The following is a 15,999-nucleotide window of genomic DNA, read 5'->3' as shown; positions in this document are numbered from 1 at the left end:
TTCAATTACAGGCGGTTTTATAGATCAAAAATACCTAGAAAAACTACATTCTGACTGTGAGCGTGGTCGCCTCTCCCCAGATCTGACCTGTAACTAACCAGACGAAGCAATAACATTTCCATGGAGAAAATCGTGAGACGGATCCTCCTCCAGAAAAGTTACACAATGCACCTTTAACGCTCTTTCTGACATTCATTGCGAAACCAGAGTATGTTTACAACACCTTGAGCGAAGCTGATTTGAGGTCAAGTACACAAAGAGTTAATCCCAAAGAAATTAGCTGGATTATTTACCTAACAAATTAGCTGTAATAAAACACAATGTAATCTGTTTTAAATCCAGAGTGGTGCTGCCAGCAGACAAGCGCGCGGGCTGGCTGGTAGTGCTTTGCTCTGTGTGAGGTCCACGTGTAAACAACAATTTGGAGATAGACAGGCACATCATTCCTGCTCTGGTATCAACAAATTAGCAGTCTGTCGAAGTCAATTAGACCAGCGGACTCAAGGCCAACACATGGACGCCTCTCGCACTTTGCTTATGTTGTAGCACAAACCAACTCTATTTAAAAACATTTTCTCTTCACCAAAATCCTCAACAGGTGGTCGATCTTTTAAAAGTCCTACACTGGTATTAAACGAAATTGACTCTTGTGAGGTTTAAGACGTGTTAGAATGTTGTGGCCTCGTTAAAAACATATCTGGAGTTGGTTTTGTTGTTTATTTCTCCAAAGCTTAAAATGCTCTGCTCCACCTTGTGATGTCATGCTGCGGTATTTTTTTTTTATTTTAGTTCAGTAGAAATGAGCAATTCCAGGGTTAAATTATCCAAATGATTCTAGTGAAGGTTAGTCTGGTTTCACTTCATGGAAACCATCTGACCTCGCAGCATTAGGATTCGTTCGCTCGACAGTAGGCGGGTACTTTTTTAATTTAACTAATCGCTGCTATTTGATTGTGACGTATGTAATGCAAAAACGGCAATAACGTCTTTCCCCTTGATAAAATTCACCAAACATTCTCTTTGTTCCGGTTTTAAATCCTCAATCTCGGGAATCGTTGCCAACACAGAATGTCTGTCTTCGTCTACAAACATCTCGACCACTTTGTTTACGCTTGAGTTTGACGTCATGGCTTCAGAGCTCTTCGCTGATTGGTCGGAGCGTGGTCTACAACTTCCGGCGTTCTTACAAATCGCCTAGTGTACCATATTTTACGTGCTATTAGGCGCTCTGGATTATAAGGCGCACTGTCATTAACTGGTCTAATTTTGAACTTTTTTCACAAATAAACCGCACCGGACTGTAAACGAAACACAACAGTTGGATGGGTCAGTGGGACTTTGTTTGTGGTGTTCACGGTGACTCTGGGCTTTGTTCAGTTGTGGCGTGTAGGGAGGCTGCTGTCTGGGACCGATGGATTGTCGGCGTGTTCGCAGTGACTCAGTTGTTCAGTCGTGTCTAGAAGCGGCACATTGCACTCACTTTTTCGGTTCGTTCCTCCGTTCCGTTCCTCGTCGGCGTGGAGTGATGAGTGTGTCTGTGGGTGTTTTTCGCTGTGCGGTCGCTGTCTGCTCCGTGTGTGTTTGCGTGTTTTGTGGGTGATGCGACTTTGTAGTTTACTGAAGTCGTGCTGGGACACTCGAGTGGATTCGTGTATGGGACGCTCTGGATTGGCGGGCGCGCGGTCGTTTTTTTGATGCGGTTAGAGGCTTAAGAGCGCGTCTAATGGCCAGGAAAATACAGTATTCAGATTCCTGATCTAGTTGCTGGAAAGAAATGAAATTGAGCGGAGGCACTAGGTGGCGCCAGACTGTCTAAATGAAGGTGTATGGAGTTTAAAAACACAGTGGAGCACGACATGACAAGGTGGAACAGAGAGTTTTCCGTTTGAGAGAAGAGCTCAGCCTAAATATGCAGGTTTGCGTGTTAAAAATGTGTGAATGAAACAAAACTCCAGGTCTGTTAACATTATAACGTAGATCAGAAAGTAGCGTAATATGGGCCCTTTAAGAGACTGTCAATCCAAACGTCTAATCAGAGTCTATTTAACTGGACCTAGACCTTTTTGTAGCCTGACTCTGACCCACTGTGTACGAAGTTCTGGTCTGTACCCACGCTTTGTACAGTAACACCATGTTGCTGGGTGAGAAAGCCGCCCTCCTGCTCTAAAGTGCCCATTGATTCAGCGTGGCATAGGTTGGCACACTGTCCACATAGTTGCATGTGTGTGCTCTCAGCCGTGCCCTGTGTCCATATGTTACTGGGATGGCTTCCAATGTTGCCATCACCCAGGCCAGAACAAGAGGAGCTTTATTTGTTGTCATTTGCTACATCTCACTGAGCGTGTTCCTCAAAAGCAGAAAAATCTCGCTTTCCTGGGGACACGTACAGCAGTTCGGCGTTTTCGTTAGGGGTCCGTCACCTGCTTGTTTCCATGGATATGTCACAGGAATGTTCCACGGTGTGACATTAAACAGCTCTACCTTACATGTACTTAATTACAGGTGGTTTTATATCTTAAAAATACCAAGAAAAACCCGCATTCTAACCTGCAGATCTGACTTGTAACTTGGTCTGGTTTGGTTTCTATGATGACGGAAAGATTTAATACCATACTGTGAAACTTTCCAGACAAAGCAATGGCGTCTCTATGGGAAAAAAGCAAAAAAAATGACAAACCCTCCACCAGAAAGGTTACACAATGCACCTTTAAGGCATAATAAGAAGCAGTGGTCACTAACAGAATAATATAACGGTAATTAAGTTAGTTTTGTGAGGGGGTAGATGAGCACTTCAATACATCCCTTTGTTTACGAATTATTGGTGATATATGTAAGAAACTAAATGAAAAATTAAATAAAAACTGTTGTGAGCAGCTTCATGGAGACTGGGAAAGAGAAGTCATGGTTTAGGCAATACTGAGCTTTAACAAAACACTAGCCCTTGGGGAATAGGTGTCTGTTGGTTGGCAGGGGGGCACTGGACACACAGCCTCTCAAAGCCATTAACACTTGGACAGGATTGGTGACTGGGGGAGAATGATGTTCTCCAGCTTCTCCCATTAGTGAAACCAACAAACACAATAGTGTTGTTGTTATTCTTTCTCCATAATCAGAAAGGCCTCTGTGTGTGGGCAGTGTAGTGGGGAGGGCAGTGTAGTGGGGAGGAGGAGAAGTCGAGTCCGTCCTATTCAGTTTCCCCCTCTTATTTGCATGACTTGAGCAAATTAAATGATGCAATATGGCTTTTTGTCGCAGCACAAAGTGAGCTACCACCCAGCCACTGAATGATTCCAGGAGTGGTTTACATGAGAATGGCACGGGGAGAATTTTAATGGAAACCGCGTTTGTCGCACACTGTCGTTTTTCTCCTTTACTCATCCAAGCTCAATGGGCTTCAACCTCAGTACATGACATCACGTGTTGTGAATGCTTAACAGTGTTCGGTAAAGACACGCGCATCTGCATATTATATTCCCTGTCAAACCTTCGGGAGAACAGAAGTCACAGATCTTACAGCTCAAGTTTTACGCACAGAGTCGCGCACATTAGAACCGGACCATGTGCCAAATACGCGATAAACAGAAAGCACTTAAACGACAACCTGCGTAAATCCAGCTACTACTATTGCCAGAAACATTCCGTAGTCACCAGTGACAGCTCAGTTTTCACTTAGAGAGTGATGATATCGTAAACAGCCACTTCCATGGCAACACTGAAGCGCAATGATCATGTTGAACGTAACATTCAAAACACGTTGTAAACACGTTGTAAATAAACGACCACAGACAAAACGCTATGTTGGAAATGAAGAGTTTAACCTGCTCAAGACAATATTTGTTTGCGGTTAGGGACATAGCCTGACAGCGGAGGGAACTTTCCGCAGACTCCTGCCTCACACAAACCCAGAGGAATGTTAAAATAAAGCGTTTTTGTCTCTCGTGGAGACACTCGGAAGCGACATTATGTCCCGTAGCCTCAGGGCAGTTCCTCCTGACTATACCCGTCATTTACGCGTGAGCAATAAGAGTTCGAATGACAATGCACAATGGCTGTAAAGGCATCCCCGAGGCGCTCAGCTCTTAAACCAGACCCCCTCTCAATGTAAAGAATGCCAACGTGGTGGAAAGCTTTGGTGCACGTACCCTGGCATCCCTGCGGTGTAGGATCTGGTACGCGGCTCTCCTGGTGGGGCAACACGACACGCGGGGGTACAACCTGTGGCAGACCTCTCCGCTGCTGCCACCGCTGCCGTCAAGCAGCACTTTTCTCTCCCTTTTCTTCAGCCGCTTGGGCACGCTTCCGTCGTAACAACGTCTCCTCCTGGAGCTCAGCTCGCCCCTCTCGCCGAATTTTGCGTCTCCACATTCCCACACGTTCACCGCGATAGCCAGGACCAAAACAAATTGCAAGTGCTTCATGGTTTTAAAATTGAGAAAAATAAAAGATTAAATAGGCCACAAAAATAGTCTTTTAGAAATATAAGAAAGCTAAATTACAGATGGATTACCGATGGAATAAGCAAAGTGTGAGAATATTCTTTAAAGAAATATCAAAATAAAATACTACAAATTATAAATCAGCAGTCCTTTTGAGGGTCTGAAACAAGTGTAATAGAATAAATAGCTTATCTGCTGATTTTAATACTGCAGCGTGGTTGGCGGATAAAGAATTCAATTAAAAAGAAACCAAATGTATCCTGAAGGCAATGATAAAAAGCAAAACTCCGTAACGTTCCCTCAGACGTAATCCCTTAGCTCAGAGCGCGACAGTACGTTCGTGCACGAGTCAAAATATCAGAAATCAAAAGTTGTGTCTCACTTTAGTCCTCAGTGCGCTCACATGTTTCCCCGTGCTCTTTCCTCCTTCTTTTTAACCAGCGCGCGAGAACAGGGGCGCGCACGGTGACGTAGGGCTGGAGTAAGCGGGAGCGCGCACGAGGGGCAAGGTTGCGTCCGCCGAGGTGCGCGAGGACACCTCACCTGCGCGTGGGGCGTCGGGAAACGGACGACGGACGCACGGTGAGGCGCAAAATCACGGTGAAAGCGTGACAAAAACAACAAAATAAACCCACTAACGCGTAAATTCATTAATAGACTTTTATATTTAATTGGCTGTTGGTTTGTTTGTTGACCGTGTTCCAGTTTTGGGCTTGGAGCTAGCACGGAAACGGTAAAACTGGCTAGCTACGTAATACGGGCCTAATAGTTGCCACAAAACGGAAAATCTGTCCACATAAAATGTCCCTGGCCTACATTTTGCGTGCATTGTGTAACTTTTCTGGTGGTATCAGCATGGAGACCAAACCAGACCAAGTTACAAGTCAGATTTGTGGAGAGGCGACCCCGCTCACAGTCAGAGTCCCCTGTTTTTATGGGTGTTTTTGAGCTATAAACCCACTTGTAATTGAATAAATGTAAAGTAGAGATGTTTAATGTCACACTGTGGAACATTTCAGACATATCCATAGAAACAAGAAGGTAACGGACCCCAAAATGAAAAGTTGGAGTGCGTAATTAACATCCACACACTATTTTCATTGTTTTTATTGCCAAGTGAAGTTCTTGTTAAAGGATCGTTGTGTAACTTTTCTGGTGGAAGGTCCGTCAAATGCTTTTCTTCATGGAGATGTTATGGCTTTGTCTGGAAAGTTTCAGAGTATGGCATTAAGCCTTTCTATCTTCATGGAGACCAAACCAGACCAAGTTACAAGTCAGATTTTTGGAGAGGCGACCCACTCACAGTCAGAATCCCATTTTTTCTAAGTATTTTTGAGCTATAAACCCACTTGTAATTGAATAAATGTCAAGTAGAGCTGTTTATTGTCACACTGTGGAACATTCCAAGCAGAGAAATGACGTATCCATAGAAACAAGAAGGTAACAGATCCTCAAAATGAAAATCTATACACAATGCACCATTAACAGCCACACACTTATTTCCATTGTATTTATTGGTTAAACACTAGATTTATGTAGCCTAGTGAAGTTCTTGTTAAAGGATCATTGTGTAACTTTTCTGATGGAAGGTCCGTCAAATGCTTTTCTTCATGGAGATGTTATGGCTTTGTCTGGAAAGTTTCACAGTATGGCATTAAGCCTTTCTATCTTCCAGACCAGACCAAGTTACAGGTGAGATCTGTGGAGAGACGATCCCCCTCACAGTCAGAATGTTGTTTTTCTGGGTATTTTTGAGCTATAAACCCACCTGTAATTGAACAAATGTAAAGTAGAGATGTTTAATGTCATACTGTGGAACATTCCAGGCAGAGCAATGACGTATCCATAGAAACAAGAAGGTAACATGACCTAAAGTTACTTATTGCAACTTTGAGGAGATGTTTGAAAATTAGTTGGATTCAAATTGACCGTTATACTGACCAGAACTGTCTACATAGAACTAATAATCAGGATTTTTTTTCTTTTAGACAACTGCCTGGTAATGAGGTATTGTGAATCGTTTTATATATTTTACTCTTGTCTATCCTTCCCGATTTTTAAAAAACTTAAAGTTGCACTGTGTAACTAGTTGGGGCTACGTCACCTACTTGTTTCTTTGGATATGTCGCTGTTTTGCCTGGAATGTTCCGCACTATGACATTAAACAGCTCTACTTTTCTACATTTATTCAATTTCAGGTGGTGTTATAGCTCAGAAATACCCAGAAAAACCCCATGAAGATAGAAAGATTTAGTGCCATACTGTGAAACATTCCGGACAAAGCAACAACATGTCCATGCAGAAAAGCGTTTGACGGACCCTCCACCAGAAAAGTTACACAGTGATCCTTTAACAAGAACTTTAAGGAGGCTAAATAAATCTAGTGTTTAACCAATAGCGCTACTTTACATTCATTCAATTACAGATGGTTTTATTGCTCAAAAATACCAACAAAAACAGAATTTCTGACTGTGAGCGGCATCGCCTCTCCACAAATCTGACCTGTAACTTGGTCTGGTTTGGGTTCCATGAAGATAGAAAGGTTTAACTCAATACTATAAAACTTTCCACACAAAGCAATAACATGTTCACGTAGAAAAGCATTACACAGACCCTCCACCAGAAAAGTTACACAATGATCCTTTAACAAGAACTTCACTAAATCAAGAGTTTAACCAATAAAAACAATGGAAATAGTGTTTGGCTGTTAATGATGCACTGTGTAACTTCTCATTTTGGGGTCTGTTACCTTCTTGTTTCTATGGATACATCATTGCTCTGTCTGGAATGTTCCACAGTGTGACATTAAACGGCTCGACTTAACATTTATTCAATTAGAGGTGGTTTTATAGCTCAAAAATCCCTAGAAAAACAGGCATTCTGACTGTGAATGGTATCGCCTCTCCACAGATCTGACCCATAACTTGGTCTGGTTTGGTTTCCACGTGGATAGAAAGTTTGATGCCATACTGTGAAACTTTCCAGACAAAGCTATCACATCTCCACCAGGAAAGTGACACAATGATCCTTTAACAAAAACTTCACGAGGCTACATAAATCTAGAGTTTAACCAATAAAAACAATGGAAATAGTGTGCGGCTGTTAATCGTGCACTGTGTAACTTTGCATTTTGGGGTCCGTTACCTTCTTGTTTCCATGGATACGTCATTGCTTTGCATGGAATGTTCCAGAGTATGACATTAAACATCTCTACTCTACATTTATTCAATTACAGATGGTTTTATAGCTCAGAAATGCAAAGAAAAACAGACTTTCTGACTGTGAGCGTGGTCGTCTTTCCACAGATCTGACCTGTAACTTGGTCTGGTTTGGTCTCCATGAAGATAGAAAGATTAAATTCCATACTACGAAACTTTCCAGACAAAGCAATAACATCTCCACCAGAAAAGTTACACAATGATCCTTTAACAAGAACTTCAGGAGGGTGCATAAATCTAGTGTTACTTTAACCAATAAAAACAATGGAAATAGTGTTTGGCTGTTGAAGGTGCACTGTGTAACTTTTCATTTTGGGGTCCGTTACTTTCTTGTTTCTATGGATACATCATTGCTCTTCGTAGAATGTTCCACAGTATGACATTAAACAGCTCTACTTTACATTTTTTCAATTACAGGTGGGTTTATAGCTCAGAAATGCAAAGAAAAACAGACTTTCTGCCTGTGAGCGTGGTCGTCTTTCCACAGATCTGACCTGGAACTTGGTCTGGTTTGGTCTCCATGAAGAGAGAAAGGTTTAATACAATACTATGAAACATTTCAGACCAGTTTAACGTACCTTCCACCAGCAAAGTTACACAACGCGCCTTTAAAAAATTCGAGATAACACACCACCGCTTACTACTACGACAAATCCTCGATCGTTTTCCTCTTCTAAAATGTCATGTGATAACAATTGCGGGGCTTATGTCCACTGCGAAGCAATTACTGGCAGAGCAGCAGCCCTCCCGATCTGGATCCCGCGCTGTGTCCCATTAGCGGCACCTGTTGCGACTTGGGGGTCTCCCAGCTCAGCTTATCAACAAGAATCTGGAGCGGCCGGGACCTGGGAGGGGTCGGTTTGATTGTGCGCAATTATGGAAATGACCGTTCACTATGAAACTATTGCAGACGCTACGAGAGGGTACCCCCCACCTCGCGCATTCCTGGCGTTTTTTTCGGCCGCGGGACCGAGTACGGCGAGGCGAGAACTACCGCGGTAATGTGGATGCGCAGGGAGGAAAGGAGCGGGGCCGTGCGTAGTGAAAGAATCGGCCACCACCACCACCACTAGGGCTCGGAGCGGGTAACAGAATATATGTGCATTGTTGAACAGTGTGAAAACATGTGGGATGCAGCTGTGCGGCGGAGAGGAGCACATCTGCTGAGAGAGAGGGACCATTAAGCGGACTCACAGTTGGGCAGATGGAGATTGGAGCTGACAAAAGTCCTCTAACAGATACACTTGACGAAATACCAACATTTTAATAGCATTCTTAGCATTTTATAACAAAACTGTAACGGCTCGTTTTACAGGTGATTTCTGCTCGCGGACGTTTTTTGCGATTAAGGTGCAACAACCAGTGGTGTACTGGGGATTTTTAGGTGGGGGTACTCGAGTTGTGACTGAACCAGGAGGAATAAACCAGGACTAATCTTGGACTAAATCAGAATTGAACCAGGACTGAACCAGGACTGAACCAGGACTGAACCAGGACTAAATCAGGACTAAATTAGAATTGAACCAGGACTGAACCAGGACTGAACCAGGACTGAACCAGAACTGAACCAGGACGGAACCAGGACTGAACCAGGACCGAACCAAGACCGAACCAAGACTAATATTGGACTTGAGAGAGACAGGACCTCGAGCCTGTGGAGCAGAGTATCTGCAAAGCGATCAGGTGATGCCTGTGTTTAGCTTCGTGAGGCGCAGACCTCTGCACCGGTCCTTTCACCTGCGGTCACCCGACGATCTATGCGAGCGCACCTCTGGGCCTGTCCTGACACTCAGTCCTGGTTCAGTTCTGGTTTAGACCTGTTTTAGTCCTCCTTTAGTCCTGGTCCAATCCTGGTCCCTCATGTCTCAGGTCACTATAGGACAGTTCTGCAGATATCATGAGCCTATGCAGTTTGTTTTCATCATTACCAATAGCTCCAATTTGACATTGAAGTTGCAGGATTTTTTAAATATTTGTTTGTTTTTTATACATTACGTCAGGAGAAGTGGGTGGATGGCGTACCCCCACGGACCACGCCCACTACACCCCTGGCAACGACTCAGCTTGTTCCAATACTGATATCGAGACTTTGACTTTTGCATTGGGTGGATATTTCTCTATGGAGATGTTATTGCTTTGTCTGAAATGTTTCACAGTATGGCATTAAACCTTTCTATCTTCATGGAGACCAAACCAGACCAAGTAAGAGGTCAGATCTGCAGAGAGACGACCCCTCTCTCAGCCAGAATACCTGTTTTTCTTAGTATTTTTGAGCCACAAAACCACCTGTAATTGAATAAATGTAAAGTAGAGCTGTTTAATGTTATATTGTGGAACATTTGAAGCAGAGCAATGACATTTCCATAGAAACATGAAGGTGACAGACCCCCAAATAGAAAAGTTACACAGTGCACCTTTAAGTTTCTGCCAATAATGCTCAATATTAACCAACTTATTTTCTTAAAGGGGCATTAAACACCAAAATCACTTTTTTCCTACTGATTATCTCTGTAAATGGGTCTTATTTTGGCATTTTAGGGCATATTTGTTAAAAATCTGACTTTTGGGTCAAAGCCGTGTCTGTACCGGCCTCTTTAGGATCAACTACGGCCAGTGCATTTGAATATTTGGGTTTTACTAACGACTGCAGATGAATCAGATGCAGGTTATAACGTGACGAGCTCAGGCACTGGCGTCTACGGGTGGGACATGAGGAGCCCCTCTCAGCCCCGCCGAGCACCGCAATGTCCCGCTGCGTCTGGAAAAATGGGAAACAGCATGATCCGAGCACAAATGTTTCAAAGTCCAGAGCACCATGTTTTTGGATTGTTGTGGCTTTCGGTCGGCTGTCAATCATCGCTCCAGAGCCCACCTCACACCCGCTCTCCCCAACCTGCTCTGGAGGATTTTTCTGATTTTGTTTAAGGGCAGAGTAAAGCTTCAGGAGACTGTTTAATGGCTCTTTAAAAACATAGACTGTATATATAAATGTACATAGCTTATCCACTATGTGCAAATAGGAAGTGAGCATGGGCGTGCTTCTGGCTTCACTGACTCCAGCTTTAATTCACTTTGTCTTGAAAAATTGTCTTAAAGTGTTTGTATTGATGGTGAGGGTGTTTTTATTTTTGTCCATCAATCAATTCCTATTCCTTTTATGGAACTCTGCTCCAATTTCTCCCCTAACTGCAAGCCACAGTGAGCTTCATTTGACTGGAGCAAAACGCTGTGGGTGGTGACATTACTCCACTTCTTTATACAGTTTATAATTTAAACACAGTTATAAATTATTACAGAAGAGATCCAATTGTGTTATGCAACTTTTATTTATCCTTCAAATAACTGCAGAACAGCTTTGTGTTTGCATACAACTTCAAACAATATGAGACACAATCAATTAAAGGCCCAACCAGGATATCGGCTCAACCAATATCAAGGAACCGATACCCAAATATTACAGTATTGTCGCCGATATTTAATACCAGTATCGGTATCGGCGCATCCCAAGCTCCGATTCAGTGTTTCTCCTTAACACAAGAGACAACAACCTGGACTAGACATTATTTAAAAGTAACTATACTGGTAAGAAAGAGCCGCTTTAAAGCTGCACTCTGCAACTTTTCTGGTGGAGGGGTCCGTCACCTGATCGTCTCCATGGAGATGTTATTGCTTTGCCTGGAAATTTCCATGGTATGACCTTAAACACATCTGTCCAGCTTGTGCTCATTACAGGTGTTTATCGCTCAAAAATAAAATAATTCTCTCTCTGAATAGGGTTGCCTCTCCGCAGATCTGACCTGTAATGTAGCCTGTAGTTGTCTCCTTTAGATACGGGTTTAATCTTTGCAGTGGAACATTCTAGACCAAACAATAACATCTCCATGAAGAAACCAGAAAAGTCAAACAATGCACCTTTTAAGATGTATAAATATAGTCAATAAACACCATTTATACTGTGCAAACTGTATCAGTTGAAATGATTAAAATCTGAAGTATTATTATTATTATAAGGACAGTGCACTTCGTTTCACTTCTTAGAAACAGTCTGACCTACTCGACGGTAGGCGGGTACTTTTTAAAAATTTAATCAATCGCTGCTATTTGGATGCGACGTATGTAATGCGCCGCTAACAGGACTGACTGGTATATTAAGCTTTTCCCGAATCCCGTAGGAAGAAGAGAAATAACGTCTTTCCTCTTGATAAAATTCACCAACCATTCTCATTATTCCGGCTTTAAATCCTCGATCTCAGGAATCGTTGACAACACAGAATATATGGCTCTTTGTTGATTGGCTGGTGCCTGAACTTGCACTTCCGGGGTTTTTGCGAACCGTGTATTGTATTCTGATTCCTGATCTAGTCGCTGGAGAGAAATGAAATCGAGCGGAGGCACTAGGTGGCACCAGCCTGGCTACAGAAAACATGAATCTCAGAGAAAAAGATGCTCTGCGCCAAATTTGTTCCACCATAGTCTTCCAGAAACTATTTGAAACACTGTGATTATTCAAGCTGCAAAGGTGATCTTTCTAAAAATGTATATATATTTAATTTATTTGTTTATTTCATTCATGAAGTATTAACAGTGTCCTAATATTTACCATATAAGAAATGAATGAAAAGTAGCAGAAAGAAGAGTGATCTTATGTCATTTTCCCCCTTTTCCAGACAATACATTAACACTGATAGTTATTTTATTTTATTATATACTGTGGTTTCCTTTTTTTATTTCTGCAGGCTCAGTGGGGGATTTTCGTTGAACTGGAGGACTCCCCACTGCCTCAGACCTGGTCGAAGTGTGACAATGACCACATCAGGATCAACAACAGAAGTCTGGAGCTATGTAAGCCTTCATTACAACCCTGACATTAGGCGAGCACGAGGAAATGTGCAAAATATACTCCCCGTCTTGCAGTTTGGGAACTGTTTGCTCCGTAATTCAGTGTTATAATCATAAATCTACACTTTTAAGATTCTAATTTATACTTTTCTCATTTTAAGGCGACAAAAAAAACACATCCTCTCACCTTGCCGTAATCCCACTGAGGAGTCGAGGTGCAATGCTGGATTTAAGGTAAGCTTATCTCCCAGGAAAAAAGCCCAATATCGTTCTTTAAAGAGCGAGTATTTTCCTTCTGTGGTGTATTAACTGCAAAAACATAACATATTTTGATCACCATGTTATCTTTTATTGTTTTCTGAATGCTATATTTTCCAAAAACAAAGTATTAACATGTTTTATGAGCTTTCGTTTTTGTTGCTCATTTTTGGTTTGTTGGTCTCCCCTCCCTTTCCTCCTTGCTCTAAATCACTCCCCCTTCAGTGCGCTATCACAACACAATCGTTGGGCATTCCGCCAATGAAACTACCGCACATCACGTCATGTTTGTCAAGTTGCTGTGTACAGTTTTCAGTTTTTCATGTTTTTGTGTATTTATGGAGAATTTACAGCTAAATGTAAAAAGGAGTCAAATAGGGCTTGGGAGAGATCGCTAAATTACTCAAACGTGTCTGGATGGCATCTAAAACCACTTCAGGCATGTTTTTGATGAGCACACACCATCGTAACATGGTATAAAGCTCAAAAAATTGTATAATACCCCCTCTTTAAATATTTTTTTCCTGTGTAATTCTAAATTGATTCATTTTGATTTGCCATGTTATTACTGTTTTGTAAAATAGATCATTATGATTTTATTGTAACGTTTTAAAAAGGCCGATGGCAACCAGTTTGAATACCATATTATTCTGACTATAAGTCGCATTTTTTTCATGTTTTGGGAGGTTCCTGCAACTTATACTCCGGTGCAACTTATATGTTCAAATTTTCACACTGACAGTCTTGAGAGGGCGCTCTAAGCTTGTGTACACCTGTACCACTGTCACTTCACTCTACTGTGCATGTTGGATGCAGAAGTAAGAGAAAGAGCCACTGTCCTGTCTGGTATCATGTCCGTTGATCGCACCATTACTTCTGTATCATTGACAATTCAAAATGTAAACAAACATAAAGACAACCAAAACCATCCTGTTGGGATTCAGAAAGAACATAATAATTCTAACTATAGCTGATGCTGAGTCTGACAACAGCTACATAGTAGAGGAAGCGGCGCTCTGTTTACCTCCAGAGGTCGAGGAGTTGCTCAGAAGTGACACCGAGGATGAAGAATTGAATGGATCTAGTGATTTGGAGTGAGATGGAGAGTTTGGTAAACTTGTTCTGTTCTGTTGTTTAGGCTATAGTTTATCTGAAGAACTGTTCATATGTGGCGTTGCTATTAGTATAACTTTCCATTCAAGATGAAGTGTCGGTTCCTTGTCTCTGATTTTATAAAATAAATTTCCCCCAAAAAGTGCGACTTATTATCCGCTGCAACTTGTATATGTTTTTTCTTCTTCATTACGCATTTTTGGCTGGTGTGACTTATACTCCGGAGCAGTTTATAATCTGAAAAATACAGTAATTTTTAAAAATCTGGATTTGATTTTGCGCACAAAGGCAGCACATGTTTATATAGTGCTGCTTTTAAATCCGTTGACGTGAATTATTCTTAACACTTAAACACAAGTCAGAGGTGTCACAGGGAACTTTATGCCTCCACATGACACTCTCTACACTGACTTATTTATCCAGTATTTTCTCTCCTGTCACATGATGTTGTCTTACATGAAATCACCAGCGTCATCTACAAACAGCCCTGGAGGCGCGTGTCAGCTTTTCCTTCAGAGAAACTGTCCCTCGCACGGCACACAGCAGCTCCACGTTACCCTCACACCTTCTTTAATGGACCTGTTTGCATTTGTACGCCCGGAGGCACACCAGCCTCCGAAACTCTTCACAATGTCATTAATCGTCCTGACAACAGCTTAATGAGACCCTACCATCTGTTATGAAAGTGTGGGGGGAAAAAAGCGAGAATGAAAAACTCCAATGAGATCCAGTAGCCGTTCACAGCTGTGCGAGTTAGCCTGATTTCCACTTGAACAAATCCAAACACATGAGGACATTTTAAGTGTAGCGACTTACGCAGCGTCATCTCTACTGAGTCAGTGGCTGTCTGCCCAGTATCAACAGCCTCTAAATCACTGGCTTCAACCAACAGACCACACTTGCTCCTGCAGATCCTCAGTACCACCCCGGAGTGTCCTTAGGGCTTGTTTGGCTCTGTTGTACACATGGCATGAGTAACTGAAGCCACCCAGAGCTCCCTGGTCCGGTGGCACTAGACACCTACCGTGCTCTCCAAGTGCCCTCCAACTGTTTATGTGATTTCCAATGCCTGAAAACATGAAGAATGAGTTCTGTCCTTCAAGAGATGAGTTTCCAGATGTTTCCGCAGAATTCGGTGCAGTCCTTAAACCTCTGAGTTTAAAGGGCCCATATTACGCTCTCTGATCTATGTTGTATTATGTTTCCTCGTCAAAAACATACCTGGAGTTGTGTTTTGTTTCATTGACACATGTTTAACACACAAATCCTGCTTATTTACGAGTTATTTCTCAAACAGAAAACACTCAGTTCCTCCTTGTGATGTCATGTGGTAATGCAGGAAGTAAACTCCATACACCTTCACGAGAATCATTTGGATGACTTCAGCTCTGGTATTGCCAATCTCTACTGAATGGCAAAAGGAGAAATCCAATTTGTCAACTGGACAAAAGTGTATTTGGTCGAATACATTACGCAGCTCATCCAAGTTCAGTTCTGGTCAAAATGCTGGTGGATACGTAGTTATATCTGCCTGAAGGGAGGAGTATGCACCAACACAGACGAGAGAGCAATAGTGGACCTCAGTCTGCTGTACATCTCCATCTATAATCCTCGGGCCACTCCTTTGAGGACAGTGAGGTACAGATAGATCTTAGTCAGAGAAAAGAATTGGTTTGAGATGGGAGTTTAAAAAGCTGTTTTTTGGACGACTCAGACATCATCTATCTCCTATTTACAACTCCATCCTCAAACCTAAATCAAAACAACAAAGAAAAACAATAGAGATAGCCAGGTCAGGACCAGAGGTGTAAAAGTGATTGAGGTGTAAAACTGAATGATTCTGGCAAACTAATAGAAACTGTAAACAAGTGTGTGTGTTAGTTTCAGAGAAGTTTCAGTGTAGTTAGCTCCACCCTTCAGGCAGATATAAGGAAGTGTCCACCAGCATTTTGACCAGAACTGAAGAAGCAGCTTGGATGATCTGTGAAACATATTCTACCAAATAAACTTTTGTCCATTTGACATATTTAATTTCTCCTTATGCCATGGATTCTACTTGGACAACTGAGAGATTTTACACAACTCTCTACTGAACAAAAGGTAAAAGGTAGCTGTTGTCATTGAAAATTACTGCT

General features: G+C 42.2%; 1 protein-coding gene across 1 annotated transcript in view; it reads right to left on the bottom strand.

Annotated features, from left to right (window-relative positions):
• The window catches only part of hhip (hedgehog interacting protein), a 62,878-nt gene extending 58,052 nt beyond the window's left edge, over positions 1 to 4,826 (bottom strand). Inside the window, exon 1 of the mRNA XM_020920432.2 lies at positions 4,143 to 4,826. Within this exon, the coding sequence (XP_020776091.1) occupies positions 4,143 to 4,418 (276 nt within the window). The 5' untranslated portion in view covers positions 4,419 to 4,826. The remainder of the gene's footprint in view (positions 1 to 4,142) is intronic.
• Between the last annotated feature and the right edge of the window lie 11,173 nt (positions 4,827 to 15,999).

This window comes from Boleophthalmus pectinirostris, unplaced genomic scaffold (genome assembly GCF_026225935.1).
Source record: "Boleophthalmus pectinirostris isolate CB_2022bp ecotype Guang Dong unplaced genomic scaffold, ASM2622593v1 HiC_scaffold_22, whole genome shotgun sequence".
Taxonomy (NCBI): Eukaryota; Metazoa; Chordata; class Actinopteri; order Gobiiformes; family Gobiidae; genus Boleophthalmus; species Boleophthalmus pectinirostris.
The sequence above is the reverse complement of the archived record's forward strand: the minus strand, read 5'-3'. Positions and strand labels throughout refer to the sequence as shown.